This window comes from Canis aureus, chromosome 34 (genome assembly GCF_053574225.1).
Source record: "Canis aureus isolate CA01 chromosome 34, VMU_Caureus_v.1.0, whole genome shotgun sequence".
Taxonomy (NCBI): domain Eukaryota; kingdom Metazoa; phylum Chordata; class Mammalia; order Carnivora; family Canidae; genus Canis; species Canis aureus.
This window is the reverse complement of record NC_135644.1, coordinates 18650720-18678355: the sequence shown is the minus strand read 5'-3', so window position 1 is coordinate 18678355 and position 27636 is coordinate 18650720. Positions and strand designations below refer to the sequence as shown.

Sequence of the window (27636 nt, the reverse complement as noted above, 5' to 3'; positions counted from 1 at the left end):
TTGTGACATTTTCTGGTTTGTGCTTCAACGCAATGAAGTTAAAATACATTCTTCCAATTGTCTGAATAATATATATCAAGTGTTTTGTCAACATACAATGCTAATATGCACAAATACTAAGAAATAAGGGCCCCTCTTTGCCAGAGAACCATTTCTTTTCCTGACACCAGCCAGGGAATCATCCTGACCATATTCCAGATAGGCCAGTGAATGGGCATACGTTTCCCACTGGCCAAACCATTTAAACTACCTTCTACAACTCTGTCTCAGTGCCTATTGCTGAGTGAACTTTGGCAATGAGAAGAACACAATAAGATTAATTTTTGAATGCTGACTCAGAATCAGAAGACCAAGAGTTAGCTAAATAAAGCAAACAATAAAACAATGGCCTCAACCAACTGAGGTGTGTATCACACTAACAGCCAGACCTGTACAAGCTGGTTTAAGCAGAGTTCACTTCCCTGGAGTTATTATTTATTAGCCAAAACATCCCAGTTCCTGATGCCATACAGCAAACCAGCTTTGCTCTGCACTAATAACTCAGTGTCCTTTTCAATTCAGCGAGAAGTAGAAATGCAAACTTTGGTCCAGTTGTGGGTTTGTAGATGCACACTTGATAAACAGACGTTTTCACTTCTGCTTTTGCATTCAAAACTATCTCTGTATGTTCATACTTGGCCGTTTCATTACTGCTTTCCACACCTGTGCCCTGGCCACCAGCTGCCTTGCCACAGGTGAGCTGCCCATCAACTGAATCTCCATCTGTGTCTCTTCTCTTCCTATCCATGTCCACCTTTCTATAGCTCTGTAGGTCTTAGGGAAGCCCGTACTTTTTTTTCTAGAGAAATCAAATCGAAAAGAATTCTATTTTGAAAAAAAAAATTTAAAAATCTTAAAAAGTCCTTGCTCAAGTTGCAAGGTAAATTAACTGCAGTTAATAATACTTGCACCAACTATAATGAAAACAAAAGCAAAAACACAAATTGAACTCCATAAGAACTTGTATTTCTCAGGAAGAAAAGAAAAAATAAAAGAAAAGAAAAGAAAAGAAAAGAAAGAGAAAAGAAGAAAAGAAAAGAAAGAGAAAAGAAGAAAAAAGAAAGAAAAGAAAAGAAAGAAAAGAAAAAAAGAAAGAAAAGAAAGGAAAAGAAAGAATGGCTTTTCCTTCAGGCCCCAACAAACCCTGCTTTCTTTAAGGCCCACGTTGGCCTGATTCATCTAGACGTGCACCCCACACTCCTCATGAAACCCCTACTACATGCTTCCATTCAAGGCATCCATGTTTGGGGGTACAGAAATATAATGGTCATGGGTCTTCAGTGAGTCCTCTGTCTACTGGTTTCTACATCATCTGGAACCTGAAGAGGACATCTTTTCAGTGCCCTTGACTCATCCATCCCCTCCTACCTCTTCTCTGACGAGATAAGGATTTAGAATCAACCCAGTCTCCCTGTTAGGCTGAGACATGGATTCTCTGAGGGAACTCGGGTCACCTGAGTCACTAGGTCCTCAGGTTGAACCTTCAAATGTAAGTTAGTACCCTGGACCTCCCTGGACAGCCTAGGAGGGTCCTGATTAAATTGTTCTGGCGTGTGGGCAGGGATCAGGGAATGGTTCAACTCTCTGGGTGATTCTGATGTGTAGCAATGAACATTCCAGATTAACTAAGTTAATCTGCCTCTTAGTTTCTCACCGAGGCTTCTCCTCCACCCACTTCATTCTTCTGCAGTCTGATAGCAAAGCCTTTCTGTTTTTATTGGCATTTCTCTTGATATGACTACATTTGCAACCAAAGAATAGAACAGGGACTGTGTAAACCAGACAAAGCAAGAGCTTAGGACATCATGGTGAATATAATAAATGTCAGTCAGTGATCAACTTTATTAAATAATGTAGCAAACCTGCTCCTAGCCATTTGGCTCTTTACATAATGAAACCAACGTGTGTTCTTTCCCTAAGACATAAGGTCTACCCACAAAGTAAAATTAGCACTAAGGTCTGTGATCTACTGACATCAATGGCATTATTTGGGAGCCACACACTATGACTCTCAACGTCGGCTCTTCCCAAATGAAGTTGATGGTAATTGCTAACTGCCTGCTGAGGTGTGACCATAAAGTCTTAGTCATGGTCCCTTTGCAACTTCCAATTTCACCTTCTTTCCACAGATACTCTTGGTATATGAGCACATTGAGGGATTCACTCCTCCCTCCCCTGCTGCAGCACTGTGAGAATCTGCAGTGCATCATTATCAAGGGAAACTCATTCTAACCTCACACTCTGAAGACGTTGGCAAGATGTTTGCCTTGGTCCTTTGTGGAAACTGTCTTCTTGGTGAGGTGGGCAGTCCATCCAGTGTGTGCATTAAGCCTGGGTTCCTTTACTCTGTTCTTAATAACTAAATGAGCTAATCTGCCTGGTGACTTGGGGGGGGGGGGCGGGGATTAGAAATGTTATCATAGAAAGGGTGCCCTGGCACTATTTCTCAGGCTGTTGGAACCTCAGTAGTTAGTACAAAAACCCGTAAGTAAGACTGAGTTGCAAGCACAGATTCAAGTGATTTCAAAAAATCCTGAATCAGTTGCTTTTCTTTCTATGATTCATCTTACTCATTCTCCAAAATAGAATTTGTAGAAGCAATGTTTACCCCAATTATTGGAGTACCACTACCACGGCTTTTCTTCTTAATGATATTGTGGGTGTTCTGTTTCTGTAAACCTATTTGTTCTTATAGAACCCATTTTCAATTTCATTTGCAGAAGACAAGTGCACTTACAGATACACCCTTCACTACTTTCAAGTAAAATGAATTGGGATTGCTTTAGGGGAAAAGGAGTGGTATTGTTTGTTCTTATCTCAGGGCCCAGAGTTGTTGAGAGAGTGTCACCTAGACCCTTTCCTACAATACACAAAAGTACGGCCCATAGTTTCATGTTACCAGTGATCCCCAAAAGCATCTGATGTTGATGAAAATGTAAAACACAGATATTTTTAACATGATGGAATTTTATGTCATCTTATATGGGAGGTAGTAGACAAGGAGGGAAAGCTGGAAGAAAGAATGCATTTGTGTAGCCCCTCCTTCAATTTGAAGTCTCATATTAGTTTAAAAATAGAAATATGCTCTTTGTATAATTATACTCAATAGAATTTTTTTAAAAGCTTTTTAAGTTGTTGTTTTTTGGGGTTTTTTTTATTTATGATAGTCACAGAGAGAGAGAGGCAGAGACACAGGCAGAGGGAGAAGCAGGCTCCATGCACCGGGAGCCGATGTGGGATTCGATCCCGGGTCTCCAGGATCACGCCCTGGGCCAAAGGCAGGCGCCAAACCGCTGCACCACCCAGGGATCCCTCAATAGAATTCTTAAATATAGAAACAATATGTTATACTACATTTGCTTTAGTTTTGAATTGTTAGAATGGCAAGCTATGGAATTTTAGGTTCATAGACTTTGCTAGTTTTTGAGGAGCAAGGAAAATTATAACAAAAGAAACCTTAACATTACAGGATCATTACGCTTGTAGAACTTAGTAGAAGCTATAAAATGTTTTTTCCACAGTTAGTTTTATGAAAATGGGTATTTTCTCTTAGCATTTGACGTAAGATATTATTATCTCTTTCTACTTCTTCTGGGCCTGCTATTTCTCAAAATAAACCCATCCTCTTGGGTCGTTGAAAATGATTAGATTGAGACATATTTGTTTATTCTTTTACATGTTCATTTAATTTATTACTTTGTATAATTACAAATAAATTATCATAACCCTCCACCCCGAAAAACTGGGAAAATACAAGGCCTGAGAAAAGGAAGAGACATTAAAACATTCTGTCCTCAGTGCCATGCTGTTGAAGGGATCCTGTCTGGGATATTGCTTGGGAAATTTATTTTTTCCAGCTTCTATGCAGATCTCAAGACCATAGCACATGGAATAAGGTTACATCTTCTTCTAACAGCCTTTTCTTGTGCTTATTCTTTCTCCGTCTCTGCCCAGAGTCATCTACCATGGTAAGAAGGAAGTTATTATTCATCTCTTTAGGAACCAGATGAGGCTACTTCATATCCTACCCCATCATTTGTGGGGCACATTGTATCCCAGCCACCAGATTGATACCAACAGGGGGAGCCAAGCGCTCAATCTATCTTCCTTACCCTGGGGGAAATACCAAGAGTGCTAAAGACCTCATCCTGCTATAGCATTTGAAATTCATTCTTTATCTTCAGAGTACAGATTAAAAAGATTGAATACTAGAACTCATCATATCATATGGTGTTCAGAAACATTTTGGGGACATTGGGGGAACTTTGATGAAGTCAGTACTTTAGGCTGGGGTTCAGTTTGTGAGTCTTTTATCAGAAATATTTTGTGCCATAATTCTAAAAATATCAAAAGTTCACCCCAAATTATATTGTCTTTTTTTTTTCGTTTGGAGGATCAAAAAATGTATTTTCCTTTTTTTTCCCTCAACTCCTTTTCCTTCATCTCCTTATTTTTCTAGACCTTTTTCATTACAAGGGGAAATGATGATAATGACAAAGTATACCATCAAGTCAGGGTACAGAAGATAGACAAAGAAAAGAAGGAATCATTTGCAGGGAGGAGAGAGTGTGAAAAAAACTATGCATGAGAGAATTATGGATACATACAGAACTACTTTTTCTATATCAGAATTAAATGCAAATATGTTAACTTGTTCCTATAAAAATAGTGGTGAGACAGACAATATCTTTTCACACAAAATGCAGGTTTAAATCATTTAATAATCATGGGCTCTGTGTCTGGCCCTTGCGTTCAGTATAATCCCTCTTCATATAATCTTGAGATATGTGATCAAATATTTATCTTTCAGTATTTCATAGACCACTAAACTTGTAGTAAGTTTTAAAGACCTATCATTCCTTTTTATCAATGCCTGTTTGAAACTCATCTGCTCTGATCCATCCTTAAAGAACAAACCTGATCTTCAGATATGAGCCTCCAGTAAGCGGGTAGGTTTCTGTCTTTTACAGTACACTGGTATTGATAAGCTCAATGGGGAGGGAATCCATTATAGATGAGAGAGTATGTCCTTTAATTTTATTTTATCAGATTTCTTTTCTATAAATCTGTAGGAGTTAAATGGCTCGTTTTTTTATTAACTGTTGATATTTTTTATGTAAAATGAAACTATTTAAGCATGTACTTAAAGCACATAGTCCTTGGTCCTTTTTAGGAACAACCTCTTTTCAATTTCGAGACCCCTTGAACTTCTGGCATTGGTATTTTGTATTTGTCAAAACTTTGCACTTGATGACCAATATTATCTTGAGAGAAAAGATGTTTCACTGAATCACCAGCCCTAAAAGAAAGAAAAATGTATAGTTACCTACTATAGTAGTGAAAAGGATATTGTAGCAACAGACCCAGTGTTTTTTTAAGGGATAATGCACAATACAAATTATTGCACATGATTAATTTTTGGATTCTTTAAAGGCATTTCAGAATTGTGCTATTCTTCAGCATATTTAACTGACTGAGGATAATGGCCCTCCTTTTCTCTTGTCCCTACTTTAAATACACTCTAAGCACATAATAAGTGCACATTAAATACATCACTTACTGCTTTTAGGTGTTAAAAACATTAGTTCAAAATAGCTGGGTGATGGAATTCTTATTAAAATATTATATTCATGGTATATGTTTGATGTTTTTAAAATCTTGCATATTATTCTTCCTTCCATCCCTTTTATATGTAATCAACATATAGAATTTAAGAATGGTAGAGTTTTAAAGAAATTAGACATTATGCAAGTGTGAACAGCCTGGTACACTTCCTGATGTGTAAAATACTCAGTCTGTGGTAGCCCTTCATATCTGTCTCCTTCAGTGCTTCCCCACTCTCTGTTCCAGCAGATTACAAATGAGGATTCTAAGTGAGACTGAACTTAGTTGTGACTTATTTACCTGATTTCTCACTTGAATTGATGACAAACTCCAGCCATAATCTAATCTTCCTGTCTGCCACTTCAATCTCTTTTCATTCCCTGTGTTGCTAGTAGATACATTCACCAGTGAAACTGCAACTAGTTACCCTTTTATTTTTCCCCATTTTTCCTTATTTTGAAGAAAACCCGAGTAATCAGGATAATTCATTTGTAGCCATAATTGATAATTATACTGCCTTGTTTGCCCCAATAACCCTAAAATGCTTGCATCAGAGCCAAATCTATTTTACTGTGCTTATTCCTTCTGTTTGGGTTTTACATAAAGATTTAAAATGTCATTCCTCCCAGTGAACAAGACCCATGGCCATAGAGGTTCAGAGGGACAGTGAAAGAAGGAGGGAGGCTTATATAGCAAGAACTCTTTCTGACCTCTTAGCAGGCAAATTGTACTGTCTCAGAGTCATTCTACATGTACTTGCAATGTCATGTGGAATATATATTGCCAAGAAATAGGCCTGAATCAATTACATTATAAGACATGAACATTGGTTTCTACTATGTTATCTGTTGTCAAAAATAAACACCTTCACTTATGTTTTTAGCTGGTTTCCATTTGGTTAAGAAGACCTCATGTTCATGAATAATACTTTTTTAGCAGAGGTAAATGGGCACTTTTTATTCTTTATGACATTTGAAACTGCTTCTATACTTCGGAACTCCTGTGTCTAGTGAGGGAGAACCAGCTTCCACTAAGAGAAGCTGCAAATACCATATACTTATTCTCCTAAGACTCCCTGATATCTAAGACCCAGAACTATGAACTAGATCATACCAATCAGACACCCCCCAACTCAGATTTTGCATAAAGAAATAATGAAATGACATGAGAAGCAAGGCCTTTGTGGAATTAATCTTAATTATGGTTGATGTCAGGAGATTAGCACCATCTAATTTCAAGAAATAACTATTCTAGAAGCAACATCCATTATATAGTATTGATAGCTTCAGCAATGAATGTGTCTGGTGTTCAATGTCAGCAGCATGGGTGCATTCACCAGATGGTTCTGCAGCATTATTCAGCTCTGTCAATGGCCACAAAACCTCTGAGTTTTATTTTCTGGAATCCTGGAGATTCCATGAATTCCACCCCACCTCTGTTGCCCAGTGTCTCTTTCACAAATTACCTTTCCTGTTTAAATCACTCAGACACTGCTGCTGGAAACCGGGAATTGTCACTAAATTTAGAAATATGTAATATACAAATCTTAACATTCTTTTTATTTCAAAGATTTTATTTATTTGAAAAAGAGAGAGATAGCAAGAGAGAGTACAAGAGGGGAGGAGAGGGAGAAGCAGGCTCCCTGCTCAGCCTGATGCAGGGATTCATGCAGGGCTCAATGAGGGGTTTGATCCTAGGATGCTAGGATTATGACCTGAGCCCAAGGCAGATGCTTAACTGACTGAGCCACCCAGGTGCCCCAAATCTTAACATTCTTAATATACTTTCTAAATGATAGTCATACAACATGATTTTTAGGAAAGAGTATGGGGGAAAATGCGTAATTGTAGATTAAATCACTATGGAGTGACTCTTCACTAGGTATTAGTTCAAGAAAGATGAACCATAGAAAAAGTAAACAAATGATCACAAAGCCACTCTCTGTCCATGCCTCTGTAGAGTCTTCCCATGTGCAAGCAGCCAGAGCAATTTGGAAGAGACACAATATGCACGGGCACCTTTTTGCTTCTCTCTCTTTGAATAACCCCCCCAAATCTACTAATTCTCTGGTGGAAAAAAAAATGTATGTATTAGAACTTGTTCTTCTTTAGTTTCTGGCCTTAGTTCTATAATGAAAAATTCATGGTAAACTTCAATGGTAAAATTCGTAGAGCCATAGACAATCTACTCTCATCCCATCTATTTTTTTTTCTGGCCTTGTTTACTGTGTGAATAGTTGACACAAAGTAAGTGTGCATTGAATATCTGTTAAGTAAAGATAGCAAACACTAATATAGTACTTATGAGCCAGGTATTCACTTATATTAACTTACTTCTTCCTCATAATAACCTTCTGAGATAGACACTGTTATTATTTTCTGGTTAGTCCTTTTTATTGTGGGGGCGGGAGAGGATAAGACAAGAACACATTGAAGGACTGAGTAAGTTGCCCAAAGAAAGTGAGCAGAAGTGATCCTAACTCAAGTGGATGACTGGAGTTTGTGCCTTATATTTTTTTTTATTCAGCTGATAGTCATCAAGCACCCACCAGATGTCAGGCACAAAAATTCAATGATGAGTATGTTATTTTGCCCTCAAGGAGCTCACTATATCAGAGAAATAGACATAAACAAATAATTAAAGTACAATTATTCTATGATAGAAAATATAAATGAGGTTTGTTGGGACACAAGTTGGTGCTAAACTACTCTGAATAAAAGATGGTCAAGGAAGACATATGAGAGCAGAGAATGCTGAGCTAAGATTTGAAATAATTTTTCATGAATTTAGAATTGCATTCTAGGCAAAAGGAACACCTTATACAAAAGATAAAATAGTATATTTGTGAATATAGTGAGGCACAACTGAGGCATGAAGCTGGAGATGTAGGCAAAGCCCTGATAATAAGAAAGTTCTATATGTTAAAGAACTGTTATTTTATTCTAAGGCAATCAGGAGCCACTGTAGAAACGTAACAGAGGAAGATGAATAGATCTGCAGGAAAGATTTTTCTGGCCGTATTGAAATAAAGGGGGTCAAGTTTAGGTGGAAGAAGAAAAGTTAGGAGACTACTGAAATAGATTAAATACATATGGGCTTACATGGGTCAGAAATTTAGTGTAAAGAGGGCATTGACTTGAGAGATAATTAAACAAAGAATTGGCAGGGCTTATAAATCTAGTGGATATTGGTGAGGGAAGGGTGGTAATGAAGAGGTATGATTCTTCTGTTTCTCTATTTTGGTTTGCATTAATTAACATAAGATACATGTAGCCTCTGGCTTTCTTTTTCTTTAAAATATTTTCATTCTTCTTGCAAGCCTTTTATTTATAATATCACTGTTCCTTGAGACTCTAAGTTTTAGCCTCTTTTATTATACTTTTATGTTTGTTTATATCCCCATGCCACTTTGGTTTTAAGATGCTTTATGTCTATGTTGGATTGAAATATTGCATACATATGTCAATCTTTAAGACGCATCTACATAAAACTTCTAGAGGGCATCCTTTACTGCAAATTGAATGTTTCTATATGTCCTGCTTTTTTAGTTTGTCAAATAAATATTGTTATTTATATAACTAATATGTTTGATGGCGCAGTTGAGAGTGCATCTTTTATATGTTCTTTTTATGAATCTTCAGCATTTCTGGACGCAGGGTTATGGCTCTATAAATAAAATTTTGGGGAAAGATGAGGACAGTCAGAGTTCTAGCAGCTAAAGCTGATGTTTCTTATTCAAAAACCTTTTTGAAGCAAAAAATATTTCCACGTTTAAATTAAATATTTTTTATTAGAAAAGATAAGTTTTGTTCTTTGTAGCTAAATGTGACCAAAGCATAATTATTTTCAGTGAAAAAAAGTTGAAATTAATTGAATGATAATACTTCTCCCAGAGATTTATGTAGTGAAGCTACATAATTCATGTATCTGTATTTATTACAAATCTTGCCTTAAGAGAATTTCAAGCTGAACTTTTTTATTTCATTAAATATATATGTATATAATTTTATAAATTGCACAGATACAGAGATAGACAGATGGATAGATACATGATTGCTAGGCATTTAAGTGGACTGAGATATAATTATAGAAACTTTTATTAAAACAACAGGGACATGCCTAACACAATGTGATTGAGATGGTTGGTATTCAGGAGCTGTTGGTTGAATAAATCCATAGGTGAATCTATATAAGATCACTCATGTTTAGGGATGCAATGATTTCAAAGGAAAATGTCACTACCTTGCCTTTTAAAATGTTGTTCAATGTTTTGCATCATCAGTCTCTTTGGATCCGACAATCCAACTAGTACGTGCTCATAGCTTTACTATTGAGCTGAATAAAATTGGAGGCTTCATTTCCGAGTATAGTGAGTTATTGCCTTGATTCCTTTCTCCCTTGATATCTTTCCCTATTTGTGTAAACTAAAAGTTAGGATAAAGTATTGTCTTTCATTGTCATCATAAATATCTCAATTTAATTTCTTCATGTCATAGTAATTCTGCTCAATGCATTCTGCTGTTTCTAGATGATGCTTGACAACACTTCAATTTCAACTCAATGAATACTAATTCACTTAAAAAATACAAACTAGTCTGTTTAGCACCATGAAGATCTTTTTTTAAGGTTTTATTTATTTACTTGAGATAGAGAAAAAGCATGAGCAGGGAGGAGGGGCAGGGGAAGAGGAAGAAGCAGATTTCCCATTGAGTAGGGAGCCAGCCTTGGGGCTCCATCCCAGGACCCTGGGATTATGACTTGAGCTAAAGGCAGACACTTAATCAACTGAGACACTCAGGTGCCCCAGCACCATGTAGATCTTTTTATAGAAAGGCTATTGGAAATATATTTTTTTATTTTGAAAGGTGTTTTTCCCTTTGTGTATATTTGTTGTCTTTGTGCATTTTTTGGTTTCTTGGCTCAGCCTTCTCCTCCCTGTGATGATGCCAATTACTCCTAGCATCACAGCACTGCCCATATTCATCCATAGATGTTCTGACCCCTTGCAATGTTGTCAAAGGCCTCTTTCAGAAAACACTTTGTAAAGTGATCAACACATTATTGTTATACACATTATCTTCAATAATTCCACTGACCAATTATGAAATGTTCAGTATCAAAGATTGTTAGCTAAAAGACTAAAAAATAAAACCATAGGATTATGTGGAAACATTTTAGAATTTCAATTTTTAAACTAGATTTAAAATCACAAAATTTTCACACTCTTGGAAAAAATTTGCCCATGCACTTACTCCTTGATATTTAAGGCTGGGGGTGGGGTGGCGGGGAGGAGTCATCAACTATCTGCCAGGATGCTAAACACTGAGATTTGAGAATGCATGAGTTCAGTTAAAGAGGTTTAAATAAAGATGTGTTCTGACAGGATGGGAATACAACAACAACAAAAAAAGCAGGTATAGGTAGATTTCTATAGAAAAGTCAGGAAAGGTTTCAAACAGAAAATAACTTCTGAGCCATGACTTCAAAAGTCCATAGTGATGTAAAAAACCTTAACCTGAAGTTTAAACCCTAGGAAAATCAAACTTTATACTGTAAATTATTTTTTTAAATGTTTTAAAGAAACCAATGGCAAAACAAACATGTTTGAATTTGAATATAACCAAATCTAGAGAAACACAATATATTAACCAGAAATCATTGTTCATCACTTAAAAGAAAGAACTGTTTATTCTTTCAAACTTTGAATCTGCTGACAGTTTTGCTAACATAAATAGCACATTTTTTGGTATTATTTATGTCTGTTTGACAAAGAAGCAAATAGCATTAACACATCATAACTATTTCTAGTTTTATTAAAAATGAGATTAGTGATAGGTAAAACAGCTGAATTATTGGCATTGAGCATGAACTGTTTTTCCACTCTAGTGAAACAGTTATCATGTACTATTCTACTGTTTTATGACATTTTTTCCTATTGGGTATACTTCTAAGAGTCACACTAATAGTGGGTCACCATAAAAAAAGTTGGTCCTATTCTTTCATTACTCATTGTGCTAGAATGAGTTTGAATTTTTATTGGTAGAAATGTACAATGCCTTCTCCTATAATGATAATAACAATGGCAAATTGGGTAAGTAGAATGTGAAGTCTTTGCTGTGCTGGAGAAATCTCCTTAGAAGTATATATCAAGGATAGATTGCCTAATTTATGCACTGACATCAGATTGGTGAGAGCTATACAAACATCGTATTACTTTCAATCGTGCCACATCCTTTCCTTTAGATTCCAATATTAGAGCACACATATCATCTGTTTTACTTTTTATAAATGGATGAATGAGATAAAAAAAAAAAGTTTAAGTGTGAGTTAGTGACTTACCCAAGATTATGACATACCTAATAGAGGAGAAAGTTAGTACAAAGTCCCTGTTTCTGACTCCTGGTTGATGCAACTTGTGAATGAAACTGCATTTTGACTCTTGCAGCCAGAGCTATATATGAATTTAATATTCAAGAACCAATTTTATTAATTGTTTTGAGTGAATTCATGGATGGTGTTCTTGCCAGAATTCTTTATTACATTTTATTCGTATAATTTGATTTCTCCTAAGCATTATCCTGATCCATCCTTTTACCTATCCCTATACTTTGTAGACACCAGTAATTGAGAAGAATGAAGGTCTGATTTAAAATCCAAACAAAACTAGTTGCAAAATATGAAACACAATAATGACAGAAATAAAATCTTGGCATATTTTAAGACAGATTTTATATAAATTACAGCAACCTGGGGGCAGTAAAATTGATGTATTGACACTTACATACCAAACTAATGTAGCAATTACAGTTCTATTTAGTAGTAGCACATAAGTAGAAACTTACAACTCTAAACAAAATTTATGTACCCTCGTACTGTTTATGTTGTGTCATCTCCTACAAGAAAATATATTTAGATCTGACAGGCATGGATTGTTTTTACTCAAGTAGATACATATTCAGTATAGTGTGCCCAGAAAATGATAACTTTCAAAATATGTCAAAAATACATTTACTTAATGTTTGTTACTCCCAATGTTTGCATTTGTCTTTCTGAACATACAGATTCAAATCACTAACTCTGTTCTTTCAGCCTGATGGTTAGCAGCATGTATAAGAAACCAAAATTTCTATAGGTTCCAGGCAGGTTTTTTTAAACATGTCCACTTATTTGTTACTTATTTGTGAATGATGGGAACAGTGATCGACTGAAAAGTACGTGTCCCAACTAAAAAGTTTGGCCACTAATTTGTTCCGGCAAGCAACTCACATGTTGGAATATGAACCCAGTGTGGTCAAATCTTCCAAGGTTACAAAAGCAGGGAGGAATTTTGATTTTTGTAGGTATTAATTAGTTCCAAATTTAAAAACACCAACTGAGCCAAATAAGCATGTCTCTGCACCATAGCTTGTCACATGGAATTCTAAGTAGAGATATGATTCCATGGTAATGATCATGGTACCCTTCAATAAGGATCTTGGTAAAGTGGGATCAGGTTCAAACTGTCCTTAGCTCTTTCATTGTTTGTTTAACCAGTATCATAAGAAAGTATCATATCAGAAAATATTTCCATCATATCTTTATAGATGGAAAAATTGTCACAGTTGTAAACAGTTATCACGGAAAGAGTTGTTATTTGTGCTCATGCCTTTTCTCTATTTGTAGTCTTCAGTGATTGTTATTGTTCCCTACAGCCTAATGTTACTAATATCCTCAAATAAAACTTGATTATGTAACGCTTCCTATTAAATTAGATTTTGATTATTTGAACTTAAAGGAAAGGATATGGATTATTTATTTTCTATACTCCCTCCTGAGAAAGTAAAGTCCATGGCTGGCTCACTCATTGTTCCATCCCATTTCTAGGACCTTCCCTGGCAAATAGAAGATCAAATGAAAATCATTTTTTAATGGAAGTTTGCTATTTTAGTCATCCACTCATTAAGTAAACTTTTTCTTAGCACAAATCGTGTGTCAAGCATCTTATTAACTATTATTTTATGTATCTGGATTATTAACTCATTCTAGAAAACCATTCTGCTTCAGAGAAAAAGATTATACTGGTCTTCAGTTTAATGAGATACAATCTACATTTTTTTCAGCTTGGTTAAGGTATAGTTAACATTATAAAATATTTAAAATATACATCATGATGATTTGATATACATATACATTGTAAAAGGATATCTGGGTAACTAATACATCCAATAAAATATAATCTACATTCTAAAGTATAAACATACATTTTGCCTTCAATTCTCTGTAGAACTTTTAGGAAGATGTCAACTTTTCTTCTTAATTCTCCTTCTTAGAAAAGTATAAGATCAGACCATACTGTATATCTATCTCTAAGTAGATGTCTACTGCCTCTTGGTTAATCAGAAGTTTTACCCTGTATACCAAATAACCTTAGGAGGAAAAAGCCACACACTACAAGTCCACTAGCAAAAAAACAAAAACAAAAAAAAACAAGTCAAGGTCTCAATTAATTTTAAACTTTAAAATAGTCAAACTCTTAAATAGTCAAACTATTTAACTTTCTGTAAAACAGAAATAGTGCTCCTATTTGATGAATAATAATGGATCTTTGTTCACCTGACTATTCTCTACAAAGACAAATTTTTTAAAAATCAGATCTCAAAAATAGTGTTTGATGGTCAAGTAGATATCAAGATAAAAGTGAACTCCCAACTTCAAACGACTTCAAATTCATGTGTTCTTAAAGAGTAATCTCTTCACATCCTCAGTTTTTGATGTTAAGATTTTTAGTAATATGCCAACTGACTCATCATATCAACCAACCAACCAATCAATCATATATTTGTATCAGATCACATCCTATAGTAAGAGCAGGACTGGATCACCAAAATAAACAGGGTCTTCAAAGCATTCAGTTCAGCCAGGGTCACCTAAATCAATTAACCAAAATCAAAAGTAGCCCCATGTGTGGAGAGAGAGAGATACACACTAACGTAATATGGTCTGTTTATATTGGTTATACTTAATGGTTATAGTCTTCATTTGTTTTGTTTTGGTTTGATTTTGTTTTAAAGATTTTATTTATTTTATTTGAGAGAGGGGGAGAGAGAGAGAGCACCGGCAGAGGGAGTGGCAGGCAGAAGGAGAAGGAGGCAGAGGGAGAAGCAGGCTTCCCACAGAATGATGAGCCAGTTGTGAAGCTTGATCCCAGGACCCTGGGATCATGACCTGAACTGAAGGCAGATGCTCAACCAACGAGCCATCCAGGCTCCCCTATAGTCTTCATTTGAACTCTGGATGTGTCATCAAACTAGGTGGCCAACTTGAAGACTGGAATGTCTTTCTATAACATGAAAAGTTGGCTTATAAACAACAAAATATATTTCTTTTTCATCAAGACTTACATTTTCCTTTTGACGTTCATCTTTCTCATATTGCAGCTTACTAAGGGTAATAGATTGAATAATAGCTCCTGAAGATATCTATGTCCTAATTCCCAGAATCTATGAATATGTAAGTTACATGGCAAAGGAGAATTAAGATTGCAAATAATATTATAGCTACTAATCAGCTGACCTTCTGACAGGGAATCCTGGATTATCCAGATTGGTCCAATGTAATCACAAGCTTCCTTAAAAATGGAACAGGGAATTGGAAGAGAGAATCAGAGATGGCAGTGTGAGAAAACTTCAGCTTGATAGAAGAGTGGGGCCATGAGCCAAGGAAAATGGGCAGTCTCTAGAATTGCAAAAGGCAAGGGAATAGATTCTCCCCTAGAGGCTGCAGAAAGGAATACATACCTTTTAATACCTGTCAACACCCCCAGTCAGGGTTTCTGACGTACAGAACTGTAAACTATTAAGTTTGTGCAGTTACAAGCCACTAAGTTTGTGATAATTTGTTATAGCGGCCAAGAAAACTAATACACTGAGAAACTTTAACCTTTTTCAGAAGACTCTGTCACTAAGATTGCATTAATAAAACAGTTAAAATTTTCAGACTTTTCTTAAAACATTGTATATTTCTTCATTCATTTATTTTCAGGAGGTAATCCACAGCAGTCAGGTCGACATTTCCAGAAGCAGCCAGGCAATGGAAAGAATTGAACAAGAAGCTTCCAAAGCACACAAAAGTGATGTTCTTGGAACAGAAATGGTAACTACTTAAAAAGACAATACTTTCCAAACAGTTTACAGAGCTGTGTGGAAATTCTGACCTCATTATAAGCAATTGCTTTTAATGTCCTTTATGTGTTTACTATCAATACATATCAGTGTCTATTTCCTCACTTTGGAACTGATGTTCTTTGAAAAATAAGATGAGCACCATAAAAATATGAGTGCATTTTAGATGTTAATTCATATATATTCTGTTATAGTGTGAGCCCATGCATTAAAATAAGGGATAGAAGTTCAATTAGCATCTCTTAGTGTTTGTTGGAGTCTTGAATGAAAATCATTGTGAAATGAAAAATATATGCATAATACTAAAATAACTGACTTCTTAAAGACAACTGTTTGTTTAAAACATAGGCCTCTCATCTTGAAAAACACACTGAGGAAAGAAGCCAAGCTTCTCAGTTCCATCAGTATGTTCAAGAAACAGGTGAGAATCTGTTATTATTTGACCCCAATATACCTTTCTCCTGCTGATATATCTGTGTTTGAATGGAAGCCTTCCAAAGCACAATCCCTCCCACTAAGTAAATTTAGTAACTGTGACTCATGGTCCCAAAGGGGACAGAGTAGTATTTCTATATATAATTAGGTTCTGTGTGTGGTAATGGATGCAATAAGCTTCTAAAATAGTTCACTGCCCATCAGCCTTATGAATTCATCCTAAAAGCCTAGAAGGTGATACGCCAGCCACCTCTGAATTGCTTTTTGCCGTAGGGACCTAGAATAAAACTTAATGTTTAACAAGCTCTCTGAGAACAGAAATGTTTCCTAGATTGTATTTCTTTTAATAACAGATTTAAACATTTCTATATACAGTTTTTTCAACCTAAAGATATGAGATTAAACTACAGACAAATCTGTGAGAGTTTGCATAAGACCCATACAGGTTGTCTTGACTATAAGAGGGGAATGAGAAGCTTTGTTGCCTTGAAGAGCTAAAAGAGGAGATTTAAGCCAATTGCGACCCTATCATTACTTGACCCTATCTGTATTTTGGTTTTATTTTGGTTTTCCTAAAGGAAGTAGGTCTTCCTTTTCTGTTCTTGTGCTGTTCCTTTCTTGTTTTATAACTTTTATTTTTCCTAAGCATGAAAATAAAACATGCTTGTGGAAAACTTGAGAAATATATACAATTAAACAACAATCCCATCACTATGACTCCCCACGGTTCTTCCAATATTTCTTGACATATACTAACTTACATAATGAAAGAGTGCCATATATATACATTTGTACCTTGAACCTTTTTATTTAACATATATTGTGAGAAGTTTCCCATAGCATTAGTTTCCTTCTCAAGCATCATGGTTATTCGTTACATAACATCCCTGGTATTCTTTTCTGTTTGCAGTCATTGATACAGCTGAGGATGAAGAAATCCCGAAGGTTTCAGCTAAGTTTTTAAAAGAGCAGTTTGAAAAGTCTGCCCAGGAAAAGGTCCTTTATTCTGACAAAGAGATGACCCCAGCCAAGCAGATTAAAGTAAGACAATTTCTCTACATAGAAACATTTTAAGTGAAAAGCCAGATACAAATGCGTAGCATTTTCAAATTATTGAATGTTTGATGTGGTTTTCCAACTAAATCCTGAGCCAGTACTTTTCTGTTCCATAAGGAGGATATTATTCTACATGAGAAAAGCAGTGGAGTTAGAACTTTTCTCATAAGAAAAAAATGAAAAAATTATATGTGCTCTAAAGTTTAATAGCTAGCATTAGATAAAATAATAAAGTCAATTTTAAATGTCAGATACTCTGCTTAAAATTCCAAGGAAAACAAAACAACTCTCAAAAGTACTTTAAGACTTTTATTGCTTCCCTCTAGATTACTCAGCATAGCATATTAAGTAAAGGAGGAAGAACAATCAAGATTATGTGAAAATGTTAAAGTACTGAGCTGTTGATGTATTGAATGGGGAATATAACGCTGAAAGCGCAATGAATTATAAGAAAGACAGTAACAAACACTAAATATTGCTCCCAGATAGGTCTCTCAAAGGAGTCTATTACCTGTTATTTCCAAAGGAGATGTCATAGCAGGTGGACAGGTGAGGGGCAGTACCTAGGAAGTCTTCACCACTATACCCGTTTTTATAAGCTTTGACTTTCTTTCCCTTAAAGATCATAAGTGAATCTGAAGAGACTTTAAAACCATCATCAGTTGTGAGTACCTCTTCCACTTCCTGCACATCTACCAGCCAGAGGAAGGAAACATCAAGCACAAAACATAGTGACCACGGTGCCTCTTCCTCAACTCTGGTACAAGTTAATGCGACTCCTATGGGAAAGACAGAAGAATTTCCTCCTCCCCCACCTGATATATTTCAAACTCCAGTAGATGTGACAGCATTTTCCCAGTCCCCTGAATGCCCCAACCCTCCTAGAATACCACTAGTACCGAAAGAATTATATTCTAAGCAAAGAAATCTGTATGAATTAAACCGTTTATATAAACACATACATCCTGAGTTAAGAAAAAACTTAGAAAAAGATTATATCAGTGAGGTTTCTGAAATTGTCTCTAGCCAAGTGAACTCAGGGAGCTCAGTTTCAGCAGATGTGCAACAAGCCCGGTATGTTTTTGAAAATACAAATGACAGTTCTCAAAAAACTCTGAACTCAGAAAGAGAACACTTGGAGTGGGATGAAATTCTGAAGGGGGAGGTGCAGTCCATGAGATGGATCTTTGAGAATCAGCCTTTAGATTCCATCAACAATGGCTCTCCAGATGAAGATAACATCAATAAGGGCATTGCTGGTCAAGAAATTATTGCTGGTGGTGATGTGAAATATACCACATGGATGTTTGAAACTCAGCCCATAGATACTCTGGGGGATCATTCTTCTGGCACTGAAGAAAATGCTGAGAAAATTCCTGAGCTAGCCAGAGGAGATGTCCGCACTGCCCGGTGGATGTTTGAGACAAAGCCATTAGACTCAATGAATAAAATGCATCAAGAAGAATCAATGGTAACTGCCACAAAGGACATAACTGGTGGGGATGTCAAGACTGTGAGATATATGTTTGAAACTCAACATCTGGATCAGCTTGGACAGCTTCATTCAGTGGATGAAGTTCACCTACTACAACTCAGGTCTGAGCTCAAAGAAATTAAGGGAAATGTTAAGAGAAGTATAAAATGTTTTGAAACTCAACCATTATATGTTATTAGAGATGGCTTAGGTCAAATGCTAGAAATTAAAACTGTTCACAGAGAAGACGTTGAAAAAGGAGATGTGAGAACAGCACGTTGGATGTTTGAAACACAGCCCTTGGACACAATTAACAAGGATATCACAGAAATTAAAGTTGTCCGAGGAATATCTATGGAAGAAAATGTCAAAGGTGGGGTGAGTAGGGCAAAGTGGTTATTTGAAACTCAACCTTTGGAAAAAATCAAAGAAGAGTCAGAAGAGGTCATCATTGAAAAGGAAACAATAATAGGTACAGATGTCTCCAGAAAGTGTTGGATGTTTGAAACACAGCCATTAGACATTCTAAAAGATGTTCCTGATACAGAGCCTCTAAGATCTGAAGAGATAATAGGGGGTGATGTACAAACTACTAAGCATCTATTTGAAACACTTCCGATAGAGGCTTTAAAAGATAGTCCTGATGTGGGAAAACTTCAAAAAATCACTGCCTCTGAGGAAGAAAAGGGAGACGTTAGACACCAAAAATGGATTTTCGAAACCCAACCTCTGGAAGACATTAGAGAAGATAAAAAAGAGTACATACGAACAGTGAAACTTGAAGAAGTTGACAGAGGAAATGTAAAGAATTTCACACACATCTTTGAATCAAACAATTTAATTAAGTTTGATGCATCACATAAAATAGAGGTGGAAGGAGTCACAAGAGGGGCTGTAGAGTTAAACAAATCACTTTTTGAAACAACACCACTTTATGCCATTCAAGATCACCTTGGAAAATATCATCAAGTCAAGACAGTGCAGCAAGAAGAAATCCTAAGAGGTGATGTAAGAAGTTGTAGGTGGCTTTTTGAAACAAGGCCCATTGACCAGTTTGATGAAAGCATTCATAAATTCCAGATAATCAGAGGAATATCTGCTCAAGAAATACAGACCGGAAATGTGAAATCTGCTAAATGGCTATTTGAAACCCAACCTCTTGATTCGATTAAATATTTTAGTAATATGGAAGAAGTAGAAAGTAAAACTGAACAAGTGACAGATATTGTTAAAGGGGATGTCAAAACTTGCAGGTGGCTTTTTGAAACCCAACCAATGGAGTCTCTTTATGAAAAAGTTTCATTAATGACTGGCAGTGAAGAAATTCACAAGGGAGATGTCAAAGCCTGTACCTGGCTCTTTGAAACTAAGCCACTTGATACCATAAAGGATGACTCTGAAGCAACCACCAAATTGCAAACTGTAAAACAGGAGGAGATCCAAGGTGGGGATGTTCGTACGGCATGTTTTCTTTTTGAGACAGAAAATTTGGACAGCATACAAGGAGAGGAAGGAAAAGAAATCAAGGCCGTGGAAATGGATATCCAAGCTGGAGATGTCTCCAGCATGCGGCATAAATTTGAAAACCAACCTTTAGATTCCATAAGTTCCAGTTCAGAGGAAGTTTTGAAAAAGATCAAAGCCCTAAAGACTGAAGATATTCAGAAAGGCAATGTTTTAAATTGTAGGTGGCTTTTTGAAAACCAACCAATTGATATGATAAAAGAGAACCACGAAGGTGACGAATTAGTTAAGACAGTGACAGACGTACAAGGTGGGGATGTAAGAAAGGGGTGCTTTATTTTTGAGACTTTTTCTTTAGATGAGATTAAAGAAGAATCTGACTGTATCAGCACCAAGAAAACAATTACTGAAGAAGTAATGAAGGGTGATGTAAAAAGCTACAGAATGCTCTTTGAAACCCAGCCACTCTATGCAATTCAAGATCGAGAAGGCTATTATCATGAAGTGACAACAGTTAAAAAAGAAGAGGTGATTCATGGAGATGTACGAGGAACGAGGTGGCTTTTTGAAACAAAACCACTAGACTCAATTAATCAGTCAGAGACTGTATATGTTATTAAATCTGTCACACAAGAAGACATTCAGAAGGGAGATGTTAGTTCTGTCAGATACAGATTTGAAACCCAGCCACTGGATCAGATTTCAGAAGAATCACGTGATGCTATGCTCACTGTGGACTATATTCAAGGTGGGGATGTAAAGGCAGGTAGACAATTTTTTGAGTCTGAAAACAGTGGTAAGAATACTTATGTAAGAACAGTAAGTGTCAGTGAAATACAAAAGGGCAACGTTAAAACATCCACTTGGCTATTTGAAACCCACACCATAGATGAGCTGAGAGGAGAAGGGTCAGAATATGAAAACATCAAAACAGTTACCCAGGAAGATATGCAGAAAGGTGATGTTAAGCAGGCGGTATGGCTTTTTGAAAATCAAACTTTGGATTCTATTAGGGAAGCCGACGAAAGCACCACAAAAGTCATCAAGGAGGAAATCCCTCCTTCTGATGTCAAGACAACTACATGGCTCTTTGAAACCACACCCCTTCACGAATTCAATGAAAGTAGAGTAGAGAAGGTAGAAATTATTGGCAAGAGCATTAAGGAAACATTAGAAGAACTCTACTCTCAAAAAGTCATTGAGGCTCCTGGAATCATCATTGAAGCTGGTGAAGTTGGGGATGTTCGAATGGCAAAATACAAGTTAATGAATCCAGCATCTCCTGAGATACAGAAAGAAGAAATTATCAGGGTTGATCTCAGAAATATAATAATGAACCTACTTTCAAAAAGAGACTGCACAAGAAGGGAGATTTGGGTTAGTGAAGAAGAGAAGGGCAACGTTAATTTGACCAAAACTCAATTATTAAACCGATCAACAGAATTTCATGCTGAAAAAGAAGAAATAGTGAGTGGTGATGTCCAACAAGCAATAAAAAACCTGTTCTCTGAGGACAGGTCTGTAAAGAAAGGCATCTTAATTCAGGAAGATGAAAGAGGAGATGTTAATATGACTATCTATTGTCTTCTTCATGAAAACACTGGTGACACAATTAAGCGTGAAGAAGTAATAGGGGGTGACGTAAAACGTACCATTCACAATTTGCTGTCTTCCATATCGAACAATAAGATATCCGAGAGGGTGAAAATCGATGCTTCTGAGAGGGGAAATGTTCAGTTTTTCACAACATGCATAGAGACTGGAGCTTTGGATTATCTTAAACAACTGCAGGAAGGGTCAAATGAAACACTGACAGCTAGGAAACAAGAAGGAGAGGAAGAAATAATTGGTGGCGATGTGGAGGGCACAAAACTCTTACTAAAGAAAAGGCAGTCTCAGGTGGGACGTACTGTTAATGAGGCTGACATCATCCCAGGAGATGTGCAGAACACAGTTAAGGTTTTTATGACAGAGCCTCAAACTACATTTTGCAAGACACCCAAAGAAGAAATTATCAAAGGTGATTTGCAATCAACCCTAAATTCCCTCAGCCAGGCCATAAATCAGAAAACAGTGGCTAAAACAGAAGAAACTATAAAAGGTGACATGCTGACCACACTCAAGTCACTTAGGGAATCAAGCCACCAATGGAGAGAATCTAAACAGCCCAATGCCATCCCCGGTGACATCGAGAAAGCTATTGAATGCCTTGAAAAGACTGCAAACACAAGAACAGAAATTCTGAAAAAGGAGCTTATCCGAGATGACCTTGAAATATCATTAAGGAATCTGAAAGAAGCCCAGAGAGCTTTCAAAGAGGTGGATAAAAAAGGTGTAATGAAAGAAGATGTGAAAAGTGTGATGGGAGGATCTTCAGAAGAGCAGAAAATGATTCATCAGCTGGCTGTCCAGAGGGACACAAAAAGTGTTCTTCAGCCAAGACCAGGACCATTTGAGCCAGTGGCCAGGTGGCAAGGGGGAGCAGATCAAACCACAGGCAAATCTTGTCACGGGAACTTAATAGAAAAAAGAACTGAAGTCACTCTTCCAAAGGCCCCCAAAGGCACTGTAAAGATTGTCATAGATCGTGAACAAAACAATGATGCCCTTGAGAAAAGCCTTAGAAGACTATCTAATTCACACCACAACGCTATTAAAAATGTGTTGGAATCGGGGGACAAAATGGGTGTCCGGATCGATACCACAACAGAGCAGCATCATAGTGATGAGCATATGAGCAGACAGTTGACCTCAACTGTGTCAGCTAAGGAATATCTAAAAACTGAGGAATCAGAGACTGTGAGAGAACAGAAGGATGCTGTCTTTCACTCTACTCAATCTATCGATAAAAGAGTGGGAAGGCAACAGACTCAAACTTGCAAAGTGAGGAATGACCACCAGAAGACTGAGTCTTTCTCTGTAAAGAGTCCTAGAAGTACCCCAAACCTGAAAATACCAACAGATACACAAAGCCCTAGGCCCATTCCAACCCAGGGGCCAGTCAATAAGACAGTTGGGAAAACTTATGAAGTTTCAGAGGACTTCCAGAAGCAAACCTTGTTAAAGCAAGAAATACAATGTTCTCATAAAGATATGAAGAAAAAGAACATGAACCCTCAACCGACTTTGCCTGTGGAGCAAGACATAGCAAATATAACAGAAGTGAAAGTCTCCCCCAAAAGCCACAGTAAATTTAAAGCAACTGACAAAAAGCAGGCTGGCGTTCATCTGAGGAGCCAGGACTTTCTCATGAAGACAAATACTTCCGCAGACTTAAAAATGGCAATGGAAATGTCCTTGAACTCAACCAACTGTAACCCTGAAAATAATGTAGAGGAAAGTGAGTGCTCTCTTCCACCTCCGTCTCCACCTCCTCCTCCACCTTCTAATGCATCATCGGAAATTGAATTTCCTCTTCCTCCTCCACCTCCTTTAATGATGCTGCCTGAAAAAAATGGTTTTCCTCCATCACTGTCCCCAGAGATGATAAAGGCTGAATTTGAAAGTTTCCCAGGCCTCCCTCTTCCTCCACCACCAGAAGATGAGAAGTCTGAAAGAGATTGTCTATCAGCGTTTCCAACACCTCTTCCTCCTCCAACTCCATCTCGTAAACCAGCACATCTCCTTTCCTCCTCTGTTCAAGGAAAGCACACCGGAACCTTCATACAGCACTCCCAGGAAGAAGCCTTCAGTTCGCAGCAGACTCATTCTCAGGCTAAAGTCCTGAAAGGCAAATCAGGAGTACTTTTGCCACCTCCCACACTCCCCAAACCCAAATTTCCCAAACAGAGAGAAGACAAAAAGAATCACAGTTCCCCAAAAGTTGAACTGGAAAATTTCCTGCCAGGTGTGGAATGTAAAATTACTCCCTCAACGGATCAGAAAAGAGTAGTACTGGCGGCTAGCAGTGAACACACAGAGGTGAAACAGAGCACATCTAGAAGTCTTGATGAACGAAAACAGTTATCTATGGACTCTATGAGGTCTCTCTCACAGACAGTTCCAGAAACTTCACTACCCAGGGAAAAAACAATGGCGCCTCTTCTAAAATCTCATTCATTCTCAGCAGGTTCAGGACCACAAAGTCCAAAACCTTATATGAGAAAATTTAAGACCCCTTTAATGATTGCTGAGGAAAAGTACAGACAACAAAGAGAAGAGCTCGAAAGACAGAAACACGAGAGTTCTTGCTACAACACAGTCAAAACCGGAAGCCCAAATCAAAACAGGTCAGTGCTGCAGAAAACAAAGGAGGAGGCTCCCCTCCCTGGAACGGAGTCAGGGGTCACTTTGGCTCAACCAGACCCAAACCCTCAAAGTCATTCTCAAGTGCCAGGAGTGTGTACTGATGACCAGCTTTCTACCACAGGACCAGTGACAGCCGCCGCCAAGGGGCTCCAACATGTTTCAGCAGCCTCAGAAGACAAGGCTGTGATGAAAAAGGAAGTTTTAGGGAGCTCACGGGAGGTGTTAAGATCTATATCAGCTCACGAAGCTAAGCAGGAGCACCAGGAATGCAGTATGCAGCAAACACAACACAGGGGTCTGGAGGAGCAGCTGCACTTGCCCCCAAGAAAACCAGTGTCTCCAAGTTTCAAAGTCAAAACGATCAAGCTTCCAACTGCAGATCACAAATGCAATGAAACGGACCGCACGTATGAAAGCTGTAAAAAGCAACCCGACTGTGACGTTCAAACCATCAGCAAGGAACAACACCAGAAAACCGAGAAAACTGAAACGAGCACCGAATATAGTCATAAGCAATCGGCAGCTGAAAAATATTATCACCTACCCAAGAGGGAGAAAAGAGTGACAATAACATTGCCTACAGACCCCCCAGGGAAAAGCCAGGGAAGTAAACTGCGTATCGTTCCCGAGAAGCAAAGAGAATTTAGAGAATCTGCGAGTGGGAAGCCTCCAGGAAGTGAAAGAACAGATCAGGAACCAGCAGCGATGGGTCCAGAGGAAGAGAGACTAAGAGCTGAAAGAAAACAAGGACATTTGAATAAATCAGCACAGAAGGTAGTCAAGCAAAAGGTCACCGATGTACAGCTTGATTCACAAACGCGGAATTTCCAGCAAACACAGACTTCTGAAAGTCAAGTGGAACGTATAACAGCGCCTCAGCCGTCTAATAATCTGCAAGAAGAAAAAGGTCTTGAGGTCAAGGGCATACAACAGAAACAAGTCTTTTCTCATAATAAAGATTCAAAGCAAGAGATCACAGCCAACAAGTCTTTGTTTTCCTCCGCGAAAGAATCCCAGCAGGATGATGGAAAACGTGCTCTCAATATACTGGAATCCGTGAGAAAACGTGAAGAACTGCAACAGATTTTGTCTCGGGTACAACAGTTGGAGGCGGAGCCTGGTAAAGGTGGCCTTGAAGCCTTTCAGACGCTGTTAAAGGTCATGCCAGGATGGCTCCTAAGTGAAGAAAACAGGCGGCGTGGCGTTTGCATTGCTGCGGAGAACAATCTAGAAAAAATCAGGGAAGAAGTAACGCAAATTAAAACTCAAGTGGAGGGTATGCTTGTGTCCTGTGAGAGCACCATCCAGGGGGCCATGGTGTCCTCCAGGGCCGAGGAGCAGGGGAGCCAACCCCCGGGCCTTCGGGGGACGTCGTCGTGGGGAGACGGGGCTGCAGCTCAGCTCCACGTGCCCGCAGCTCAGCCCCACGTGCCCGCAGCTCAGCCGCACCTGCCCGCAGCTCAGCCCCACGTGCCCGCGGCTCAGCCCCACGTGCCCGCGGCTCAGCCCCACGTGCCCGCAGCTCAGCTCCACGTGCCCGCGCATCCCGACGGCCCAGCAGACCACAGCCAGGGCCCCGCGGGCTCCCTGAAGACACGCCCAAGGTCCCCGGCTTTCATAACCATCGAGTCCAGCGCCCGGCGCCCGCGCAGCCCCCCCGGGGACCAGCTGCCCCGTGTCCCTAAGGCTCACGGGTCGGCCGAGCCCCCCGCGCCAGGTGCAGCCAGCGCCGCGCCCCCGCCCCCGCCCCCACCCCCGGCCCCGGCCCCGGTCCCCGAGGGTCGCTCGGAGCAGCTGGCCAAGCTCCGAGACGCCACCGCCAGGTTAGCCGCAGGGGCCGCCCCGTGTCCGGCAGCAGCCCCGGCCGCCAGGGCAGAGCGCAGGTCCGAGATCATCCCCTCTCCCGCCTCGCTCCGGCGCCAGATTAAGATAGAGACCCGCGCCAGGGACGCGGCGCCCAGCATCACCATTCCCATCAGCGTGGCCTTCGGAGGAGCCTCCGCGGGAGCCCAGGGGCAAGTCAGGCGCGGGGAGGAAGGGGCCGCCTGCGTCCACCTGGACGCGGGGCCGGGGCGGGCGGAGGCGCAGTGCGCGGGCCGGGCGGCCGGACGGCCCCCGGGTGACCTCGGGCGGGAGGCGCACGGGTGGCTCCGGGAGTGGGAGGCTGGCGCCGCCTTTGCGGCCGCGTCCGGCGGGAGACTTGACACAAACGGAGAAGCCGACCACGATATTCAGCAGGAAAGCCACTCGTTCTGTAAGGAGGAATTTGGATGGACGTCCCTAGAAAATACGAGGTTTGCAGGCTTCTCCTGCGGTGGCCCCCGGGAGCTGCGGGGGAGCGGCCCCGCGGTGCGGTCCCCACGGGAGCAGCTCCCCGGGGCGGAGGCGCGCGAGCGGCAGGCGGGCGGGCCGTCCGCGGGGCCGTCCGTGGGGCTGTCCGTGGGGCCGTCCGCGGGGCCGTCCGCGGGGCCGTCCGCCTCGCGCAGCCCCGGGGCCGCCGGATGCGGCCTGGACTTCAAGCACGCGCCTCCGACCTATGAGGACGTGCTCGCGGGCCACAGCTTGGATCTCGCCGACTCTCCCAAAGAGCTCAGGAGCAAGTTGCAGAAGGCGTGGCAGGAGAGCGAAGACGTGTTTCAAAGCCTGGGATTTGCGACCTCAGATGCTCCGGCCACCGAGACCAGAGCCACCTTCCACCTCGCAGAGGCATCTGCATGGAGACGCGGTAAATGAGCTTGCAGGGTGTGCGGACTAACCCGCTTAGAGGCCGCGGGCCCAGCTGGGGCGACTTGCGGTTGAAGGAGTGTCTGAAAGTAACCCAAAGCTAACAGCTTCCCAGGCCGAGGGCGGCCCTCTCTCCGCGACGCTTGCTCCCACCGCTTTCTTTTTACAACAGCATCTAACGTAGGACTCACCTGCACTGTGTGAAAATAACAACTGCCCTCCTATAGGCTATTGAGACCCGTATTTGTCAAGGTAAATAGGACTTTGGGTAAAGTGGCAGAGAGAATAACTGTTATCGTAATAGTATTAATGATTGTTATGATAACTGTGTATTTATTAAAAGTGGCATGCCCATTATTTAGACTTTTATTAAAAGTTCATGTTTTATCCACTTACTCAAGACAACATTAGATAATATCTATTGACCTACTA

At 39.4% G+C, this 27636-nt stretch overlaps 1 protein-coding gene across 2 annotated transcripts in view; it reads left to right on the top strand.

The window, feature by feature from the left end:
* XIRP2 (xin actin binding repeat containing 2) overlaps positions 1–27636 on the top strand; it is a 74042-nt gene that overhangs the window by 36383 nt on the left and 10023 nt on the right. The window contains exons 4-7 of one of the 2 annotated variants that reach the window (XM_077883543.1): positions 15664–15774; positions 16152–16224; positions 17149–17279; positions 17917–27205. In XM_077883543.1, the coding sequence (XP_077739669.1) occupies positions 15664–15774; positions 16152–16224; positions 17149–17279; positions 17917–27205 (9604 nt within the window). The remainder of the gene's footprint in view (positions 1–15663; positions 15775–16151; positions 16225–17148; positions 17280–17916; positions 27206–27636) is intronic. The other variant, XM_077883544.1, reaches the window with a different exon arrangement.